Source organism: Tachypleus tridentatus, chromosome 1, assembly GCF_004210375.1.
Source record: "Tachypleus tridentatus isolate NWPU-2018 chromosome 1, ASM421037v1, whole genome shotgun sequence".
Lineage (NCBI taxonomy): Eukaryota > Metazoa > Arthropoda > Merostomata > Xiphosura > Limulidae > Tachypleus > Tachypleus tridentatus.
The window spans coordinates 144,767,501-144,785,779 of NC_134825.1; the positions used below are offsets into that span (position 1 = coordinate 144,767,501).

General features: G+C 29.0%; 1 protein-coding gene across 1 annotated transcript in view; it reads left to right on the forward strand.

Moving 5' to 3' along the window:
- LOC143226056 (uncharacterized) overlaps positions 1-18,279 on the forward strand; it is a 151,214-nt gene that overhangs the window by 80,605 nt on the left and 52,330 nt on the right. Inside the window, exons 62-79 of the mRNA XM_076456488.1 lie at positions 492-554; positions 1,174-1,236; positions 5,715-5,834; positions 6,512-6,574; positions 7,723-7,905; positions 8,629-8,694; positions 10,112-10,180; positions 10,780-10,962; positions 11,637-11,705; positions 12,011-12,079; positions 12,765-12,944; positions 13,396-13,464; positions 14,099-14,353; positions 14,795-14,866; positions 15,101-15,283; positions 15,596-15,673; positions 16,271-16,453; positions 16,935-17,189. Coding sequence (XP_076312603.1) covers positions 492-554; positions 1,174-1,236; positions 5,715-5,834; positions 6,512-6,574; positions 7,723-7,905; positions 8,629-8,694; positions 10,112-10,180; positions 10,780-10,962; positions 11,637-11,705; positions 12,011-12,079; positions 12,765-12,944; positions 13,396-13,464; positions 14,099-14,353; positions 14,795-14,866; positions 15,101-15,283; positions 15,596-15,673; positions 16,271-16,453; positions 16,935-17,189 — 2,223 coding nt within the window. The remainder of the gene's footprint in view (positions 1-491; positions 555-1,173; positions 1,237-5,714; positions 5,835-6,511; positions 6,575-7,722; positions 7,906-8,628; positions 8,695-10,111; positions 10,181-10,779; positions 10,963-11,636; positions 11,706-12,010; positions 12,080-12,764; positions 12,945-13,395; positions 13,465-14,098; positions 14,354-14,794; positions 14,867-15,100; positions 15,284-15,595; positions 15,674-16,270; positions 16,454-16,934; positions 17,190-18,279) is intronic.

Consider the following 18,279-nt stretch of genomic DNA (forward strand, 5'->3'; position numbering starts at 1 on the left):
TTTTTTAACTTTTAATTTTTAATTCAAACTCCTATGATTTTAGTTTTAATTTTCAAGATTATCAGCATTTAATACCATATCACTGATTGACTTTAATATGTATTTGTACTTTACCACATGACAACTGCTTTTCTTTTTAAGGTTCAGTGTTGACAACTTAAGGAAGTTATTTTTTGTGCAATAATGAATTATGAAATATATACCAATTTTTTACCATCAGAAAATTTATATTTCCATATCCTTTTGAAAAGAAATACTTTATAATTCTATTAAACTTAAAAGTCACCCTTCCACAGATGTGTGACATTATGTTTTATTTTATATCATTTTTATCTCCATTAATACATTCATAACTTTTATCATTGTATACATTTAGATAATTTTTTATAGTTATTTTATTATAAGAAAGTAATTATTTGTATAATTTTGTTTGAACAATTCAACTTTTGTAAACTTGAAATGAAGATTTTTTTCTATGTTTTTCTCTTCAGTTATTTGTACAAGTGATGAAAGTTGTCCAGGTGGATATATATGTGAAACAGGACAGTGTATCCGTAAGTTATGTTTTATTTCCTATAAGTACTAATTGGCTTTTGATGATTCACACACCACCTCTTGGTATCTTAATAACTGAAATTAATATTCATGTCATTTACTGTATATAAACATCATGTCTTTTTTTTTTTGCTATCTTGCAGTAATATAGTATTAGATAAACTGTATAGTTATCTGATTTTCAGAAATGGAAGATTTAAGGTGATGTCTCTACAAACAAAATTTTAGTTTTATTACATAGTTTTTGACAGAAATTTAAGAAAATATCCTTTCTCACAAAAACTTTCCTAGTCCTTATCTGACCTCTCTAACAAACATGGCTAACCTACTTCCTGACTTGACTACATCATTGTTACCTTGCATAAAAATCGGTTTAACTTTATACTAGCTTATATCAGTTGAAATGTGCACATTCTATAAGTGTTATTTTTAACTTGATATTCTTTTGAAAATTCACAACTTTTTTTCTTTGAATTTGAAACATATGGAAAGTTTATTTTTCTTTGATATTAGAATTTTAATTTTTGTGCCATATGTTAAAGAATTTTACATATCTTAATATGTTATATCTTTTATTGTTTTTTTGTTTCCATTGTATTTGTTTGTTATTTTTTGTAGCTGGTTGTAGAAATGACTTTGAGTGTCCCATCATGGATATCTGCATCAGTCTACAGTGTATCAGTAAGTTTCTTTGTGAAATAAACAAATAAATATCAGTATTAAAGAACATGTGTTTATAAAATTTGACTCACACAGACATAAACATGGATTTATGTTAAATGTCTTTATTTCACTGTTTCTGCTTTTAAAATAGTCCAGTATTTCAAAAACCATGCTTAGTCTGAAGTAATCTTTCTTCACTCTTAATTTCAAGAGTTTAAAATTTTGAGATAACAGACTGTATTACATTGTTTTTCAAAACGATAGTGACAGAGTTAGTGAAGTATTTACACACATTGTTAACACAACCCATATACCACATAATTCATTGTTTCATAACAAAACATTATTTTGTCTCTGTCATTTTCACATGTTAGAATTGCTGTATTAAATTGTGCTCTGTTTCCATTTTGTGTATAATTACATACTTTATAAACATTGTTGAATAACTGTAACTTTTACCTAAAACTATCACTGTTAGGATCTTAACCTTTTTTACTTATCACGAAGTAACTGAGACCAAGTAAACTAAAAGTATGGTATTGGTTTAAATTTGTAACAACAGTGCTTTTTGTAAAACTACATACAAGTGTATCACTTTGGTTAATAGCATTTCTAATAGCAGTGCTTCTTTGAAAATTATACAGAAGTATTTATTCTACTTCATTTAACTCTTTCAACACAGTCTCAGTCAATTTCACCGATCATGTGACCTCTGTACTCGGGTGTGTTTTTTTTTGTAGTGGGGGGCACCTCTGTACTCAAAGGCTTTACAGATTTAATACTTCTAACTTTCTATATGATGTCTATATCTTCACAAAATGTGTCAGTCTTTCAGTTGGCATTATAAGTCTTTCATGTACACAAAAATCATATTTCTTAGTGAACTATTCATTTTTAATAAACTAAAATAGAGATTTATCTTGAAATATATTAAGTATTTGTTTTGAATTGTCTATATGCAAAATAATTTTAATGCTAAGATTAAAAATACTTTTCCTTATTTTAAAAACTTCATATTTTCTTTGTTCAGTTTGTTAAACCTCCTTAGTACTTTTTTTATATCAACTCTGTACATGTTCTCTACCCTATAGAGGATCAGTCAGTTTGTAACATGAAACTACATTAACTTACACTATGTGGCTTTAAGCTTGTAGCAGCATACCTCTATTTATAATTAAACTTTGAACCATGTCTAACTACTATCTATGCTATTATAAGCTGTAACTCATTCTGGGCACTGCAACTTATGTTACACTATCAAATTACATTAACCTTGTGCTTGTCTCATTAAACATTTTCACTATATTATTATTTATTTTACCTTATTTAATCTTAATCAATCTAAAAAATATATATACTTTAATATTTTAGTTACCTTTATAATATTAAATAAGAATAAACATGAAAAACAAGAAATAAAGTACTTACCTAAGTATTCTTTTTTACTGCTGTCTGTGATATTTAATACTCTTTTATATTAATGGTAGCAATGATATAAATTTCTGTGTAATTACACACCAAAAACACATAGAACAGTAACATGCAAAAGTAGACAGTTTAATTCTCACAATTTTTCAGGCCTTCTAGCTATGTAAAAAAAGCCATTACAAGTTCATCCAAGCTAGTCATTATCTTTCCCATGAAAATGAAGTTTGTACTATCAGTGAAATTGACAATTCTTTGTTCCAAAAATAAATGTAACATGCTATTTAATAGAAGAAAATATTGGCTTTCCATTGGTTGCAGATAAATTAGAATTATTTGTAAGAAAGAGTACTATCAAAAAATTCTGAAAGAGAGGATTTGGCAGATAGATGTTGTAAGAGATATCTGATTTTCTGTTGGATGGCTCTGTAACCAAACACAGTTGAAAGAGAGGATTTGGCAGATAGATGTTGTAAGAGATATCTGATTTTCTGTTGGATGGCTCTGTAACCAAACACAGTTGAAAGAGAGGATTTGGCAGATAGATGTTGTAAGAGATATCTGATTTTCTGTTGGATGGCTCTGTAACCAAACACAGTTGAAAGAGAGGATATGGCAGATAGATGTTGTAAGAGATATCTGATTTTCTGTTGGATGGCTCTGTAACCAAACACAGTTGAAAGAGAGGATATGGCAGATAGATGTTGTAAGAGATTTTCTGTTGGATGGCTCTGTAACCAAACACAGTTGAAAGAGAGGATATGGCAGATAGATGTTGTAAGAGATTTTCTGTTGGATGGCTCTGTAACCAAACACAGTTGAAAGAGAGGATTTGGCAGATAGATGTTGTAAGAGATATCTGATTTTCTGTTGGATGGCTCTGTAACCAAACACAGTTGAGAGAGGATTTGGCAGATAGATGTTGTAAGAGATATCTGATTTTCTGTTGGATGGCTCTGTAACCAAACACAGTTGAAAGAGAGGATATGGCAGATAGATGTTGTAAGAGATATCTGATTTTCTGTTGGATGGCTCTGTAACCAAACACAGTTGAAAGAGAGGATATGGCAGATAGATGTTGTAAGAGATTTTCTGTTGGATGGCTCTGTAACCAAACACAGTTGAAAGAGAGGATATGGCAGATAGATGTTGTAAGAGATTTTCTGTTGGATGGCTCTGTAACCAAACACAGTTGAAAGAGAGGATATGGCAGATAGATGTTGTAAGAGATATCTGATTTTCTGTTGGATGGCTCTGTAACCAAACACAGTTGAAAGGTGTAAGAATTATGATTTGTCTGAGCAACAATGATTTTAAAGTAAGTAATTTATGTTTAAATTTGTATTGGAGGGATCATGGATAAAACAAAAAGAAAATGTATCACACTAGGAGAAATTCAGGATTTTTTGAAATATTGCCTTATAAATTTAAGAACTTGAGTCATATATGCTATTAAAATATGGATTATTAGCTAAGACTTTATTGTATAGTAGTTGATATAATATATATAAATTGTAGCTTCATATACATCTGTATGTAAGTTACTAAAACCTCATGACGTGCAGTAAAGGATGCCCTTGGTGATATGGTTAATGTGGTATCTAGCTAAACAAGTGAGAGAGGTTACATACTGTATTAAAAGTCATTTGCCTATACTGAAAATATATTACTGATAAGTATTTACCCCGCCTAACACTTCTGAACAACTGAAAAACTTAAACTTTTCTTTTCTGCTTTATCTTGAAGTGATAGTTCAATAGAATGGGATAAAGGGAGTCACGGGTCAAGAAAGTATGTTACACTCTTATTGGTGGTGAGTTGTTGCATGATAAACAAGAAATAAATTATTTACCCATCCTTCTTTTTTTCATGCTATCAATTATTGAGGATACTTAAGTCTACTTTTTTCTATACTAATGGTAGTAATGCATTAAATAATTTTTATTTCATTAAATAATGCACCAAAGAACATAGACTAATAACATTCAACAGAAACAAGAGAAAATTATTAACATATTATTAAAGAGAGGAGGTGACAGGTGGGTGTAGTAAGAAGGATCTGATTTTCTATTGATAGCTTTGTAACTAAACAAGATTGAAGGCTGTAAAAATCATGGTTTTTATGAACAGCAATGATTCTATAGTGAGTGGTTTATGTTTAATTTCTTACTCTTTCAAGGGGTAGTGGAAAAAATAGAAAAGACAAGATACCTAAAGAAAATGTCACGTGCATTATACTAGGGGAAATTCAGGATTTTTTAAATATTTCCTTGTAGCATTAGCACTTAAAATGTTATGCTATACTCATTGGTATAACATAAACAAAAAGTAGTTTAAAAATTTTTAATGTAAAACGTTAAAACTTTCTGTCATGCATAGGAAAGTATCCTTGGGGTGAAAGAGTTAATGATATTGTCTGAAGTGTGACTTTGTAACATATTAGAAATTTATTGTATTTTTTTTATATTTGGAACTGTTTAGTCTTCATGTTTAAAGAATGAAATTGTTTGTTACCAAGTGCATTAAAACTTGCTTTTTATTGATATTTTGTTCAATACAAATATTTAAAATTCACCATGGAATACTCCTATTGTGTTTCTTGAGTGCGATGATGCTTCAGTCTTTATGCTAAGGCCTATTTAGCCACAGAACCTTAGCATAGACAGAAATGCAGGTTTTAACCTTGCATGAAAGTTTGTACAATAAAGTAAATAAATAAGGATTGATTTTTGTAGACATATGATATAGGGACCCAGGTTGTTTTATATTAGTAATTAATTTTAATATATTCTGGAATGTACGATTATTTTTGAAGTAAAATTGGTTAGAATAGTTATCTCTCAGAACTGAATATAGTTATACAAACATTTTTTTTAAAGCATAAAAATTAAGCCCAATCAATAATACAGTTTTCAAGTTAAATTTTTCAAAAGATGCTATTATAGTGGTGAAAAAGTTTAGAAACATGCCTTGGTTGTTTATAAAAATAATTTTAAATATATGTGCATTGCATATATTTTTATATTATGCGTCTTTTTCTCTAATATGTGTGATCTTACTTGGTTCTTCAGATCCATGTGACAGTCCAACAGCATGTGGTACTAATGCTCAGTGTCAACCAGTAGACCACCGACCATTTTGTACATGCCTTCCTAATTATACTGGTGATCCCAGAGTTGAATGTAACAAAGGTATGTGATTCCTTTTGTTTCTTTCATGTTATTTATAATAACAATTTAAATGCGTTTTTAACTTGTACTTCTTTGACATGAAACATTCAGTGTGCATTCTTTTTATTTACTTAAATAAAACCCATTATAATTATACTTCACTTACTTAATCTAGCTTGTGCCATAACAGTTGTGATTCATGCAGTTGATAATATAATTAGTACCTAGAACCATTGCTTTGTCTATCATAACCCAGCTAGCTTAATTGACTGTTTGTTGTAAAAACAAAAGCCTTTTTGACATGGGGCATAACAGATATATTGTTTTTATGTATTATTACATAATTTTTTTGCTTTTTATCTTATGTTCTTAGAATTATTGAAAAAATAGCTTTACAAATTAAATTTGAAAATAATTAACTTTTGTAAGGAATTTGTTTTTGATTGGGTTCCTTTCTCTGCTAATAAAATGTTTTTTGTACTGTAAGATATTTTAAAGAAGTTTTAACTATTTCAAAGTTTCTTTTCAGAATGTGAACAAACTGCTTTTGTTTTGATACTGTTGTACTGCCAAATTAAAGTGGGCATCACCATGAAAAAACTAATGAAAATACTGTGTTACTTATTGTGATCATTTAGTTTTGAGAACATCATATCAACTATAAATGAATAATCCATTGTTTTTATTATTTAATACAGTGGATTGCATCATTGATTCTAATTGTGGTGCATCAGAAATATGTCAGAATTATAAGTGCATTGGTAAGTAACTTGCCAAGGATTTGTTATTTTTTGGAACATTTGAACTGTATTGAAAAGTTTTATAGAGAAAAACATTAAGTGAAAAGAAAAACAAAGTCAATATTAAAATAAAACTAAGTACATACAATACATAAGAATCATTCATTTATTATTGTAACATATTCTTTCACTCTTAAACAGTTTTTTTATTCAGTAAAATCTTAATAATGTAGGAATTCTACTTTTTTTGATCATGTGAAAATTTTCACTTTCTTTCATGTGTATCGTTGTTTATCTGTAAGAAAAAACATCAAAGTAGTGTTTGATTTAGTGTTAAGTTTTGGTTTTGTACCATTAAATTTCACATACTTTCCACCACACAGCTTTTATCAGACAATTTCTAAAGACATCACATCATAAAATATCTAAATTTTGAAATCGCACATGTAAACTGTATCTTGGGATTTTTTGTTTATATTCAGTTTTATTTTTGAATTTCTATCTACTTTTTTTTAGATAAGTTTTAAGAAGTAGAACTCTTTTTTTTAAGTGGCATTTATGTTGCTTCACCACATGCATATAATAACATGATTTTTCTCCTCGGTGCCATTTTACTTGTAATAAAATTTTTCACATATTAAACATTCTTTGCATGAATCAGTCAGTTGACTACAGAACTCATCTTATTCAGCTTTTGTTTGTTAATCACCAACATCTTTGTTTTAATAGATAAAGACAAAAATTTACTCAACTGTAGTAAGTGGGCCATAACTGAACTGTGGAGAAAACGACAACGCTAGTAGCTTGAACATTAAATGCTTCAAATTTTGTTAGTAAATATTTGTTTCAAAGAAGATGACCAAATTTCCTGATAGCCTCAGGATTTTTTGTTTTGTAGTGAGGTTTTTATTATGTGTGAATCATAATTATTAATTAATAAAGCAATGATTTTTCTAAAGGTTAAAATTAATGGTTTTAAACAACATTTATATTAGTATTGTCTGATGCCATATCACTCATTTACTTAACATTAAGTCATGTTGGTAAGCCACATGAATAAACTTGTATTGTGTAAACTGCTTTTTTTAACAAGATTTTTCTTCATTCCTAATTATTTATTTAGTTTTAAGAATACTATAAAACAGTTACACTGCTTTTTAACCCTACAGAGGGCTGCAGATCTGATAATAGTTGTCCAACTGATATGACATGCATCAGGAGGAAGTGTGAGGATCCTTGTCAATTCAGTGCAGCCTGTGGAGCTCATGCAATATGTAAAACAGAAGTGCATAACTTGTTATGCAGTTGTCCTGTTGGATTTTCTGGAAATCCTCTTCTAGAGTGTTATAGAGGTGCGTCTAATTCTCATCAATGATTATCTAAAAATACCATAATGTATTTTAGCCATTACGTATATACAAGGTTTATATCTGAAACTTGGCAAATTTATTCTTCATGTAGATTTTAACAAGTAGTGATATTTATTATGGAATCTAATATAGTAACAGCCACAAACAGCCTTACCAAATCAACATTTGATACAAACTACTTAAATATTCATCATTTACACATCTATGATACACCGTAAGAATCTTTTCACATATTTAACTTTTTCCTTGTGGCCCAGTAAGTAAATATTTAGTTATGTTTGTATGTCATATATAGTTTTCAAAAATGTTTTTGATAACATAAAGCAAAACTTAAATATATTTTATAGAAAAATCTGAACTAAAGAAGTAAATGGGTGTTTAAGAATCCATAGTTTGTCCCATATTATTAAAAAAAATGCTTCACAGTTTGAGTCATGGGTGAGAATGTTAAGAGAGTGATTGTCAAATTCCAACCTTTGATTAGAGTAATCCAAGAATTAATAATGGAAAGCTAGTTTTCCTTTAGTCTATCTTTTTCAAAAGTAAGGATAGATAGTGCAGATATCCAGTGATATCTTTGTGCAAATTTCTAAAACAAAATAAAAAACTGATTGTTTTACATTTACCTAATGTTTGTTTACCATTACCTATCATACACTGGGTATAAATATACACATGTATTATTTTGTGTTTCTTGGTTTTCAGTTGGTGTGTGTATTCTCTCTTCTGATTGTGATGAAGGAGAAGTTTGTGAAGACAATAAATGCCTTCGTAAGTTGGATTATTTAACTCTTATTTCTCAAGAATAATTTTGTTGTTGTTTTTTCAAACAGCATAATTGAATTAAAATATAATAATGTAATATAAAGCAGGATATGTCTAACATTAACTGAAATACACTTAATCTTTAGTAGCTTTTGACACCCATCAGGATTAAGAAATAAGTGAGATAGAGGTTTTGGAAATTCAAGGATTGAGTTTTATTGCAACCACACTTGATCTCAATAAAAACAAGATTTGCAGGTCTAATATGCAGAAAAAGAGACTTAGCAACTTTTTGTTGGTGAAATTAAATAAAGGGACATAACATGGCATGAAGCTGAAATGAAAATAGAAGACCTTACTGCTAGAGAAACACAAAGAAGTCTGGCTAATTATGCTAATGGTAGGACTAGTAAAAGATGTTGAAGTTAAAATGTGGAATGAAAAATAGAGTTAAATATTTTTAAATGAGTGAACAAATTCAGAGATGATTGTATGTAGCAAAATATAAAGAGAGAAGGTAAAAACAAAACCAATGGTAACAGGATTAAATAATATATGGTCAGTAGGCACTAAGAGCACAGAATGAACAGAGCAAGGACTTCACAGTAAGTTCTGAATTTCTCATATAAAGAAATGAACTGTCTTCATCATCAATTGGGAATAAATCTGATGTGAACCCACTAAAATTATTACATGTCCATTTTTTCTGTAGCTGACTAATCAGAAAATGGACACTGGAATAGAGAAATAATTTTGTTCCATATGACAGTTGTAAGGTGTCTATATGTATGTGTGGTCAGGTAGGACACAAATTTCTTGAATGGTGAAGCATTTCATGCTGATTTTAGTGAATGTTTCTTTAATCAGAATCTAGAAAAATGACTTAAAAAATTGTGGATAATAAAGTATATGCTAAATGGGAATAAGATGGGTATTATTTGCATATTGTGAAGTCAGAAACATTTGCATGGCACTAGACTGAATTTAAAATTCCCAGTTCCAAAGCATTGAAACTTTCATACACAGCTCAAAATTCGTAAAAGTTTTAGATCTGTTGAAGTATTGATCAATTTTAGATTTCAGTCACCTGTTTAAGTATATCAGAAACAACTCTTTGCAGTCAGTGTGGTTGAATCTAAAACATCACCAAGTAACTTGGCTGCAACACAGATAGGTATAATAAAGTTTAATATAGTGATATAAATAATAAACATCAAAAACTGTTAGAAGTACTTGTCTTAATTTAGGGATTTACCATCAGAATTCTTGTAGTTCCTAAAAAACTTAAAGACTAAGTGTGTCAAAAGATATTTTGATAGCAACATGAGAAAATGTCCATGTGTTTAATACAGACTTGTAATTATATTCTAAAAGTAATTTTTATATTTATCAACCATTTAAATTGCTATTTTTATCTACTCAGCTCAAGTGGAATGCCGAAATAATAGTGAGTGTCAACTTGGTGAGATATGTCTACAGAACAAATGCTTTGGTGAGTTTCTATTATATTTCACTTTAATAATTTATTTTACAATTATTGATCTAATTGTCGTGAAGAAGTTTAAAACAAGCTGTCTTCAAAAGTCACTAAACTAAATTATATCAAGATTTAAGTTACCTTGGTTTCTTATTATTATATTGATCATTAATTCCTAGAAAATTGTACATATAACTTCAGTTACTTTCATGTGTAATAAGAATAATATTCGTTTATTGGTGTCTAACTTGCAATTAAAGTAATAATTATGTTTATATTAAAACTATTTGATTATTAAAAAGTAATACTAATTTCAGCCTTCAAGTTAAATGTTTAACTTTTCATGAGACTTTTCATTAAATGCTTTTTTAAAGATTGAATATTATACATAATCATACCTTTTTTAAATGATTAAAACAAAAACACTTGTATCCGAAAGACCTTTCCTGAAATCCATGTTGAATGTATTTAATTTATAGTTTTAATCACCTTATCTTTCACATCAATACTTTACTTTTTTTGAGCAGCAGGAGTCAAACAACTTTGTTGTAGGTGAGTTATCCCTAGAACTTTTCATGGCAATAAAAATTTTAACATTTTTTTACATTTCATAGAGGGATGTCATACTGATGACAACTGTCCCTTTGACCAAAGTTGCATCTCAGGTCAGTGCCAAAATCCATGTTTAGTTAGAGGGGCTTGTGGATTGAAGGCTGTTTGCTCTACTGTACAACATGAGAGAATATGTACATGTCCACAAGGATTCACTGGTAACCCTAAGACTCAATGTCAAGAATGTAAGTAAGCAACAAAAAATATTTACATTTAGTATATAGGTAATCCTGACAGTAATCAAGTACAAAAAATACAGATTGAATAATTGTAATATTTTTGTATTATTTATCAACTACTTGGATGTTGTAAGGCATATTTTTATATTTAGCTCTTGCTGTTGTTTTTTAAGGATTTATTTGTTTATTTTTTTATTAAAATTATTTTGTAACTGAATGTTATGTAACTTTTCACAAAATCTAGTGTTGAACTTCCATTATTATAGTCATTACCATTTTGTGGAATTTTTCTAAATTGTTAATAATCATACTAGAACATCATAATGTTTGTAGACCTTTTCATATTTGCAAAAGTTTACACAGCTCAGGACACTTAATTAGAACTATTTACACCTTGCAAACTCTTTTAAATCAACCCTGGATTTCAGATAGAGAAACAAAAATAAACCACCCATACAGAAACGTTAATTATTATGTTACTATAAATAACTAACCACTGCTAATGTATGAAGTTGTTACTTATTTAAAAATGCATGTGCCTGTCTTGTTTGTTTGATTAAAAAATGATATAGCTTGAAGTAATAGGTTCTATTTTATATCTAGTGAGCTGTATTTAGTTTAATTGGTTTGATATTTTACATCACTTTCATTATTGTTTTGCTTGTATTTATATGAAACAGTCACAGGAACCTGCAGTTCAGAGAACGATTGTCTAGCAGGAACCATCTGTCAGAATGGGCAATGTATTGGTAAGTTTCAATTTGTATGTTTATTATAACTCTTACACTTCAGAGAATAATGTTATTTCTTCTGTGCTTTACATTCTTTTAACTTTTGTTATCATAATTAAATGACACATGATAGAACAATTAAAGTTTTCAAGGCATTTTTTGTACATGCATTTTTCATTTGGAGTCAATAGAAGTATTTATTACATACAGATCATACACATGTAAGTATAGTTAACTGAATACAACACTTTAAACAGTTCCTGAATTACATTGCTAATAATTTATGTATTTTAAGTGTTTGAAAAATCTAATTTATTTTACAGTATCAAAAGGATGTTCTTCCGACAATGACTGTGCTCGAGGTCAGATATGTGATAACACAACATGTGTTCGTAAGTATCTTATTGTTGCATATTAATATAACAAAATTATTAAACTGTGAAGATTTCATTGAAGATTATATATTAATTTACAAACTAAGGTATAGCCATTAATAATTTATTTTTTTCTTGCAGGTGTGTTATTATTGTAATATTTAATAAATGTTTAATGCAAGACTAATTGATGTTGATTACTTTTAAGAAAAAACAATAAAATATATCTTGATCTTGGAATATATAATTTTACACAAACTAAAAACTGCCAGTTATGATAGTATAGTTGAAAAAGACGTTTTGATTTGAGTGTTTCAAAGAAATTTATACATGAACTAAAAATTGAATACAAGAAGTAGCTCAATCATGTGATCTCTAGTGCTATCATAGAGGGTCCATATATTGAGTTAAGAATTGTCTGACCATGATAGCCTTTAGAAAGGTGTATAGCACTAGTTTTGATTTCCCAGTTCATCCTTGATAGAGCAAAGTTTATATTTCACAGATACTCACGTTATATCCTTAATATATATATTTTAATATTACACGCTTTTATTATATTGTAGATTAATTAAACTTTTAAAACTAACATATTCCAAAAATACCCGAAAGGTGTCCATTTCTTGCTCAGAAAGTTGTCATGTGTTATCAGGATGAAAAAGAAATCATCCTTTTAATTTTATTTTTTACTCTTGTATTACAGATGGATGTAGAAGCGATAGTGACTGTGAGTTTGACATGGCTTGTGTGGGTCATCAATGTCAAAATCCTTGTAGTGAGGAAGTCTGTGGCACTGATGCTAAATGTCTTGCAGGAAACCATCAGGCAAATTGCTGGTGTCCTGAAGGTTATACTGGAAGTGCTGAAACTCATTGTTACCCATGTAATGTTTCTTCCTTTTTCAACATTTAACAAAAGTTATATAATGCATCTCTTGAAAGTTGTTTTTGCATATTAGTATTTAGTGATACTAAAAATCAATAATATGATGTTTATGTAAGAAAAGTTGTGTATAGTTTTAATGAACATCTCTCTAAACTAAATTTACATTATTTTTGTGCATGTAAATAAATTTTATAAATTTCAAAAATGCTATGCCTGGATTTTAATTGGCACTAACAGAGGTAGTTGTTGATAATTTCAGTAGATAACGTGTAGTTTCCCAACTTTTAAAATTGATATAATTGTGATCTAACTTTTTCAATATTGCTATTTGTGAGCCTGACGATGACCGAAGAAGGTTGAAATGTTGTTTGCTCCTCTACGTAAAATATTTTATTAACCCAAACAAGCCGTTTTTACATATATAATATTGCTATTCATTTTACTATTAGTGGTGGAAGACTGTTATGCTGACAATGATTGTGAACTAGGAAAACTCTGTATCAGCAATAAGTGTATTGGTATGTAGAAATACATTATTTCAAACAGTTGTTGAACTGTTATTTTAAACATTAATAGTGAATTGAAAATTATTAGCACATTTAATAGCTAGTAGAAGCCCAGTAGAGTATTTATTATTGAAAATATCTTATTATATTCTATGTACAAACTTCTTAGATTAGATTTTATGATTAAGTTTTGGATAATACTTTGTATATTGATTACAGTTAGTTGGACAACAGAATCACAACTGTTGTTTATTTAAAATGTATAAACCTTAAGTAGATATCTAAAGGATCAATTTTAAAACAGAACCACAGACATTTATGGTACCTTTATGTAAAACATCTGTTAATATATTGAAGGTGTTTTTTCTATTATGAAGAAATATATATTCCTGAACTTGTGGAAAACACCTGTGATTTATTATGCTTTAATGATAACATAAGTAGTTTAAATTAAGGTAAACTTGTATTCATGTGTTTATGTACATATCATATATATCAACACTTATAAAAACACTGTATTGAAATTTAGAAACATTTTTATGAAATTAATTTAAGGTAATTTACTGTTTACATACTTTTGCAGTGTTAAAACCTTTAGAGGTTAGAGTGGATGAAATTTTATAATTCATATATTTTGTATCCACAGTTGGTTGTCATGCCAATTCTCATTGCCCATATGATAAGGCATGCATAGAGGGACGATGTCAAAACCCTTGCCAAGGTAGAGCAGCATGTGGAGTTGGTGCTGCCTGCCGTGCTGTCAATCATAAGGCAGAATGTACCTGTCCATCAAATCACACAGGAGATCCTAAAGTTCGTTGCACTCCATTTAGACCACACCAGTGCGAGAAGGAAAGTGACTGTAACTCTGGTTTTGTCTGTGAAAATAACTTGTGCATCAGTATGTATCAGTTAACCATTTTTAATAAAATACTTCACTACTATTTAGAAATTTTCACGTATCTTAATTAACAATTGAAGAAAATCAATGCAGTAACTGCTTTTTTAATCACTATGCCATAATGTGAGAAATAAAAAGAAATCATAGATTGTAGTTAGAGTATACACATATGTTTTATTAGTATCAGTTATTGCAATCAAATGTATCCCATCTTTACTTTTTCTATGTAAAATAATTAACTGTATATAAAGTATTTAATCTCTTTTTGTTTTATTATTATTCTGTGTATAACACAGGTTTCTCCAGTCAGAATAGTATATGCACAAATAAGTGTTTCATATCTTTCTTTTTTTTTCTTTTTTGCATTATCTTATGCAATAAATATGCTATAGTTAAGTACATGTATTTTATTCTTAGTAACGTTACAAGTTATTTTTTTAGGTGTGGTTCAGGAATGTAGTTTAGACACAGCTTGTGCCCCTGGTAAAATATGTGAAGATAACAAATGTGTTGGTATGTACTGTCTTTATAGATACCTTTATTTTAATTTGATTATTATAGGTGATGATGTATTTAAGATATTTCACAATTAAATCATACATAACTATAGAGGGAACATATTGTGAGTTTCAAGTTATTAATTAACCATTAAACAAAGAAGTCAATCACGTTTTATGCCATGAAAACCCACTGTACTGTAAACTTCCTTTTTTTTTCATGAAAGATGTTTACCTTTTTTCCATACAGTTGGATGTCGTAGAGACTCTGACTGTACCTTTGACAAAGCATGCATCGACAGTCAGTGTCTCAATCCGTGTAGTGGACCAAATGTATGCGCTAGAAATACAAATTGTCGTCCAGTTGTACATCGTCCTTTGTGTACATGTAAACCAGGGTTTACTGGACAACCTTATGTATTTTGTCAACAAGGTAATCTTATGACTTGTTTGTGAACTATTTTTGTAAACATGTATTATTATTATTATTATGGTTTAGAAGAAATATCCATGACTAAATTTGTAAAATTAAATTAAATAGCCATGTTCATAAAAAAAAATAAGAAATCTGGATTACAGAAAAAGATTTTAGAAGTTATAATTTTTCTTGACATTTGCTTATAATAGAAATTAATAATAACTAAACTTAGTCTTAGATTGAAAGAAAATAGATATAATGTTTTGTAAAACATGTATAGCAGCTCTCATTAAATTCTTAGATTTTTATATTTTATTGTTTTTATAGTTTCAGTGAGCCGTGTTCAGTGCAATGTAGACAAAGATTGTAACACTGGCAAGATATGTGAAGATCATCAGTGTATTGGTGACTAGTTCTTGAATTTTTATAAACTACACAACTTTCTTTTCATTTTTTTCTTCAGCACTGTTTAAAAATCTTTCTGAAATTATCATAGAGGTTCATAGTATTTTGATAGTTTATTTTCCAGAGTATCTATTAAAATGCTTGTTATAATTTAACAGTGAGCTTTCATTGTATATTATAGTATATCTTCAAGACAGATTATAACAAGTACAATAAAGTTAGATTAATGAAAATAACTTATTCTTAAATGAGGCTAAATCATAAAATATAGCAAGTATAAAAGATGCAAACATTTATATAGCCACTTTACACTGAAAGGAATGAGTTGTCTGTATGTTATAAGGTAAAATCCTTCAATAAATATACAAGATGTATTTCTTGAGAAACTAAAGAAAAAATTATTTGCCATGGATTTAACAAAGTAATTGTTCTTCACTTCATTGTTTGCACATTTTTCAAAAACATGACATATTATTTTGAATATTTAAGAAAGATGGGAATCACCTAGCATGATACTTTTAATATGGTAGATGCAATAATAAAAATTCACTGTATGTTTTTCTCTGAAAGTTTGTTGGTTTTTTTTCGCTGTTACAGTGGGTTGTCATAAAAATAGTAATTGTCCTACAAACAAAGCTTGTATCAACACAAAGTGTAAAAACCCTTGTGATTTCCCTGGTGCATGTGGTCTCCATGCTACCTGTGTTCCCAACAGTCACAGACCAGTTTGTACATGTCAAGTTGGCTACACTGGAGATGCTAATGTGATTTGTCATCCAGGTAATGTTATTTTGAATGAATGCATATCACAAACCTGTTTGTGTTTGAATTATATATCAGTTAAATATTACTTACTGCTATAGTTAAACAAATGATCCGATTTCAGGTTTTCAATTCAGTTTTGTATTTGTTTTGGTACATTCAAGACTTTATAACTATAGTTATGTTGTGTAGAAAAACACAATTTGGATTGTAGCCAAGTCTAATTAATAGTTGTTTATTAATGTTATGACTGAGAGTGAAGAAATATTATTCTACTGTATATTCTATTATTCAAATTTTTCAACAGTATTTACTTTCATTATCAAAATGTTTTAATATGACAGCCAAAATTTTAAAAATAAAAGGATTGTTTTTGACAAAGTATAATATTAGGTGTTGTAATAGCTTAGCAGCTCTGTTATGCTAGATACTAAGACAATACTTCAGGTGCAAAAGTGTAATGAAGTAATATATGCTATAATTATGTATTTTTTCTTAGCTACCATTGACCTATGTGCAAGTGATAGAGAATGCTCTGTTGGAAACATTTGTGAGGAAGGAAACTGTATTGATGCTTGCCGCACTGATGACTCATGTCCTTATGATAAGTCATGTATTGAAAATAGGTGTCAGGATCCCTGCAGTTTTTATAGTGCTTGTGGAACTCAGGCTTTCTGTCATCCTGCCAATCACAAAGCAGTTTGCTCATGTCCACCATCCTTTATTGGAGATCCAAACGTTTTGTGTATTAAAGGTCAGAATTTATCCTGTTGCCTTTATTTGGGTGGTTTTAATATAAGAAAGTTCAAGAAAAATCTGTTTAAATCTGTCTTTGTTGTTATTTTTGAATAAGTGATTGCCTACTGATAGAAGTAGCTTGCTTCTTTCTGGAGTTTTTAACCATATAGAGCTTTTAAAGGCCTATGAAATTTTTTATAGTCTGTTTTGTTGATTTTAATGTAAATCTTGCAGAAAATAGTCTTTTCAATATGCCTGACATGGCCTGATGGTTAGGGTGCTCAACTCGCAATCTGAGGGTTGCAGGTTTGAATTCCCATCATACCAATCATGCTCGCCCTTTCAGCTGTGAAGGCATTATAATGTCACATGCAATCCCACTATTCATAGGTAAAAGAGTAGTGTAGCCAAAGAGTTAGCAGTGTGTGGTGATGATTAGTTACCTTTCCACTGCTAAATTAGGAATGGCTTCTAGAGATAGTTCTTGTGTAGCTTTGCTCTAAATTGAAAACAAACAAGCAAACCTTTCCATTATATTGAATAAGGAATTATAATGGAATAAAACCTGTTTCCTTACAGAATAATAAAATGTTTGTTTATTCTTTTAATTTTTGATCTGTTTTAGAGATCCAAGTAATTTTAATTTATAGTTTTTATGAAATTAGAAAAAAAGAACCTTGTTTATTATTGTAACTACTCTAAATATTATAGTTATCAAAAAAGTAGTTCTTCACAGATATATTCCAGATGCTAGCTTATAGTTTAATATACTACAGTCTGTATTATATTAAAATTGTATTGTTTTTTCTGTGGTGATAAATTATAAAAGGTATACATAAGATGACTGTAACTATTCACATGGTAATTTATGCAAAAACTTATAACTAGTGGAAAAAAGGTACATTATATTATTGTTGTCATGTCTAGACCTTGTATGTCCAAAAATTCAATTTTACAGATTTTGAGAATAGTGGATTTGAAACTACAAAAATTATTTTAATTGAATTACATGATTTTAATGATGTGGCATATGGACCATTTCTAACTAGAGACACATGAACAGTTTTGTTAGGATTATAAAGTTAGCACGTTGTGGGAACATTTCT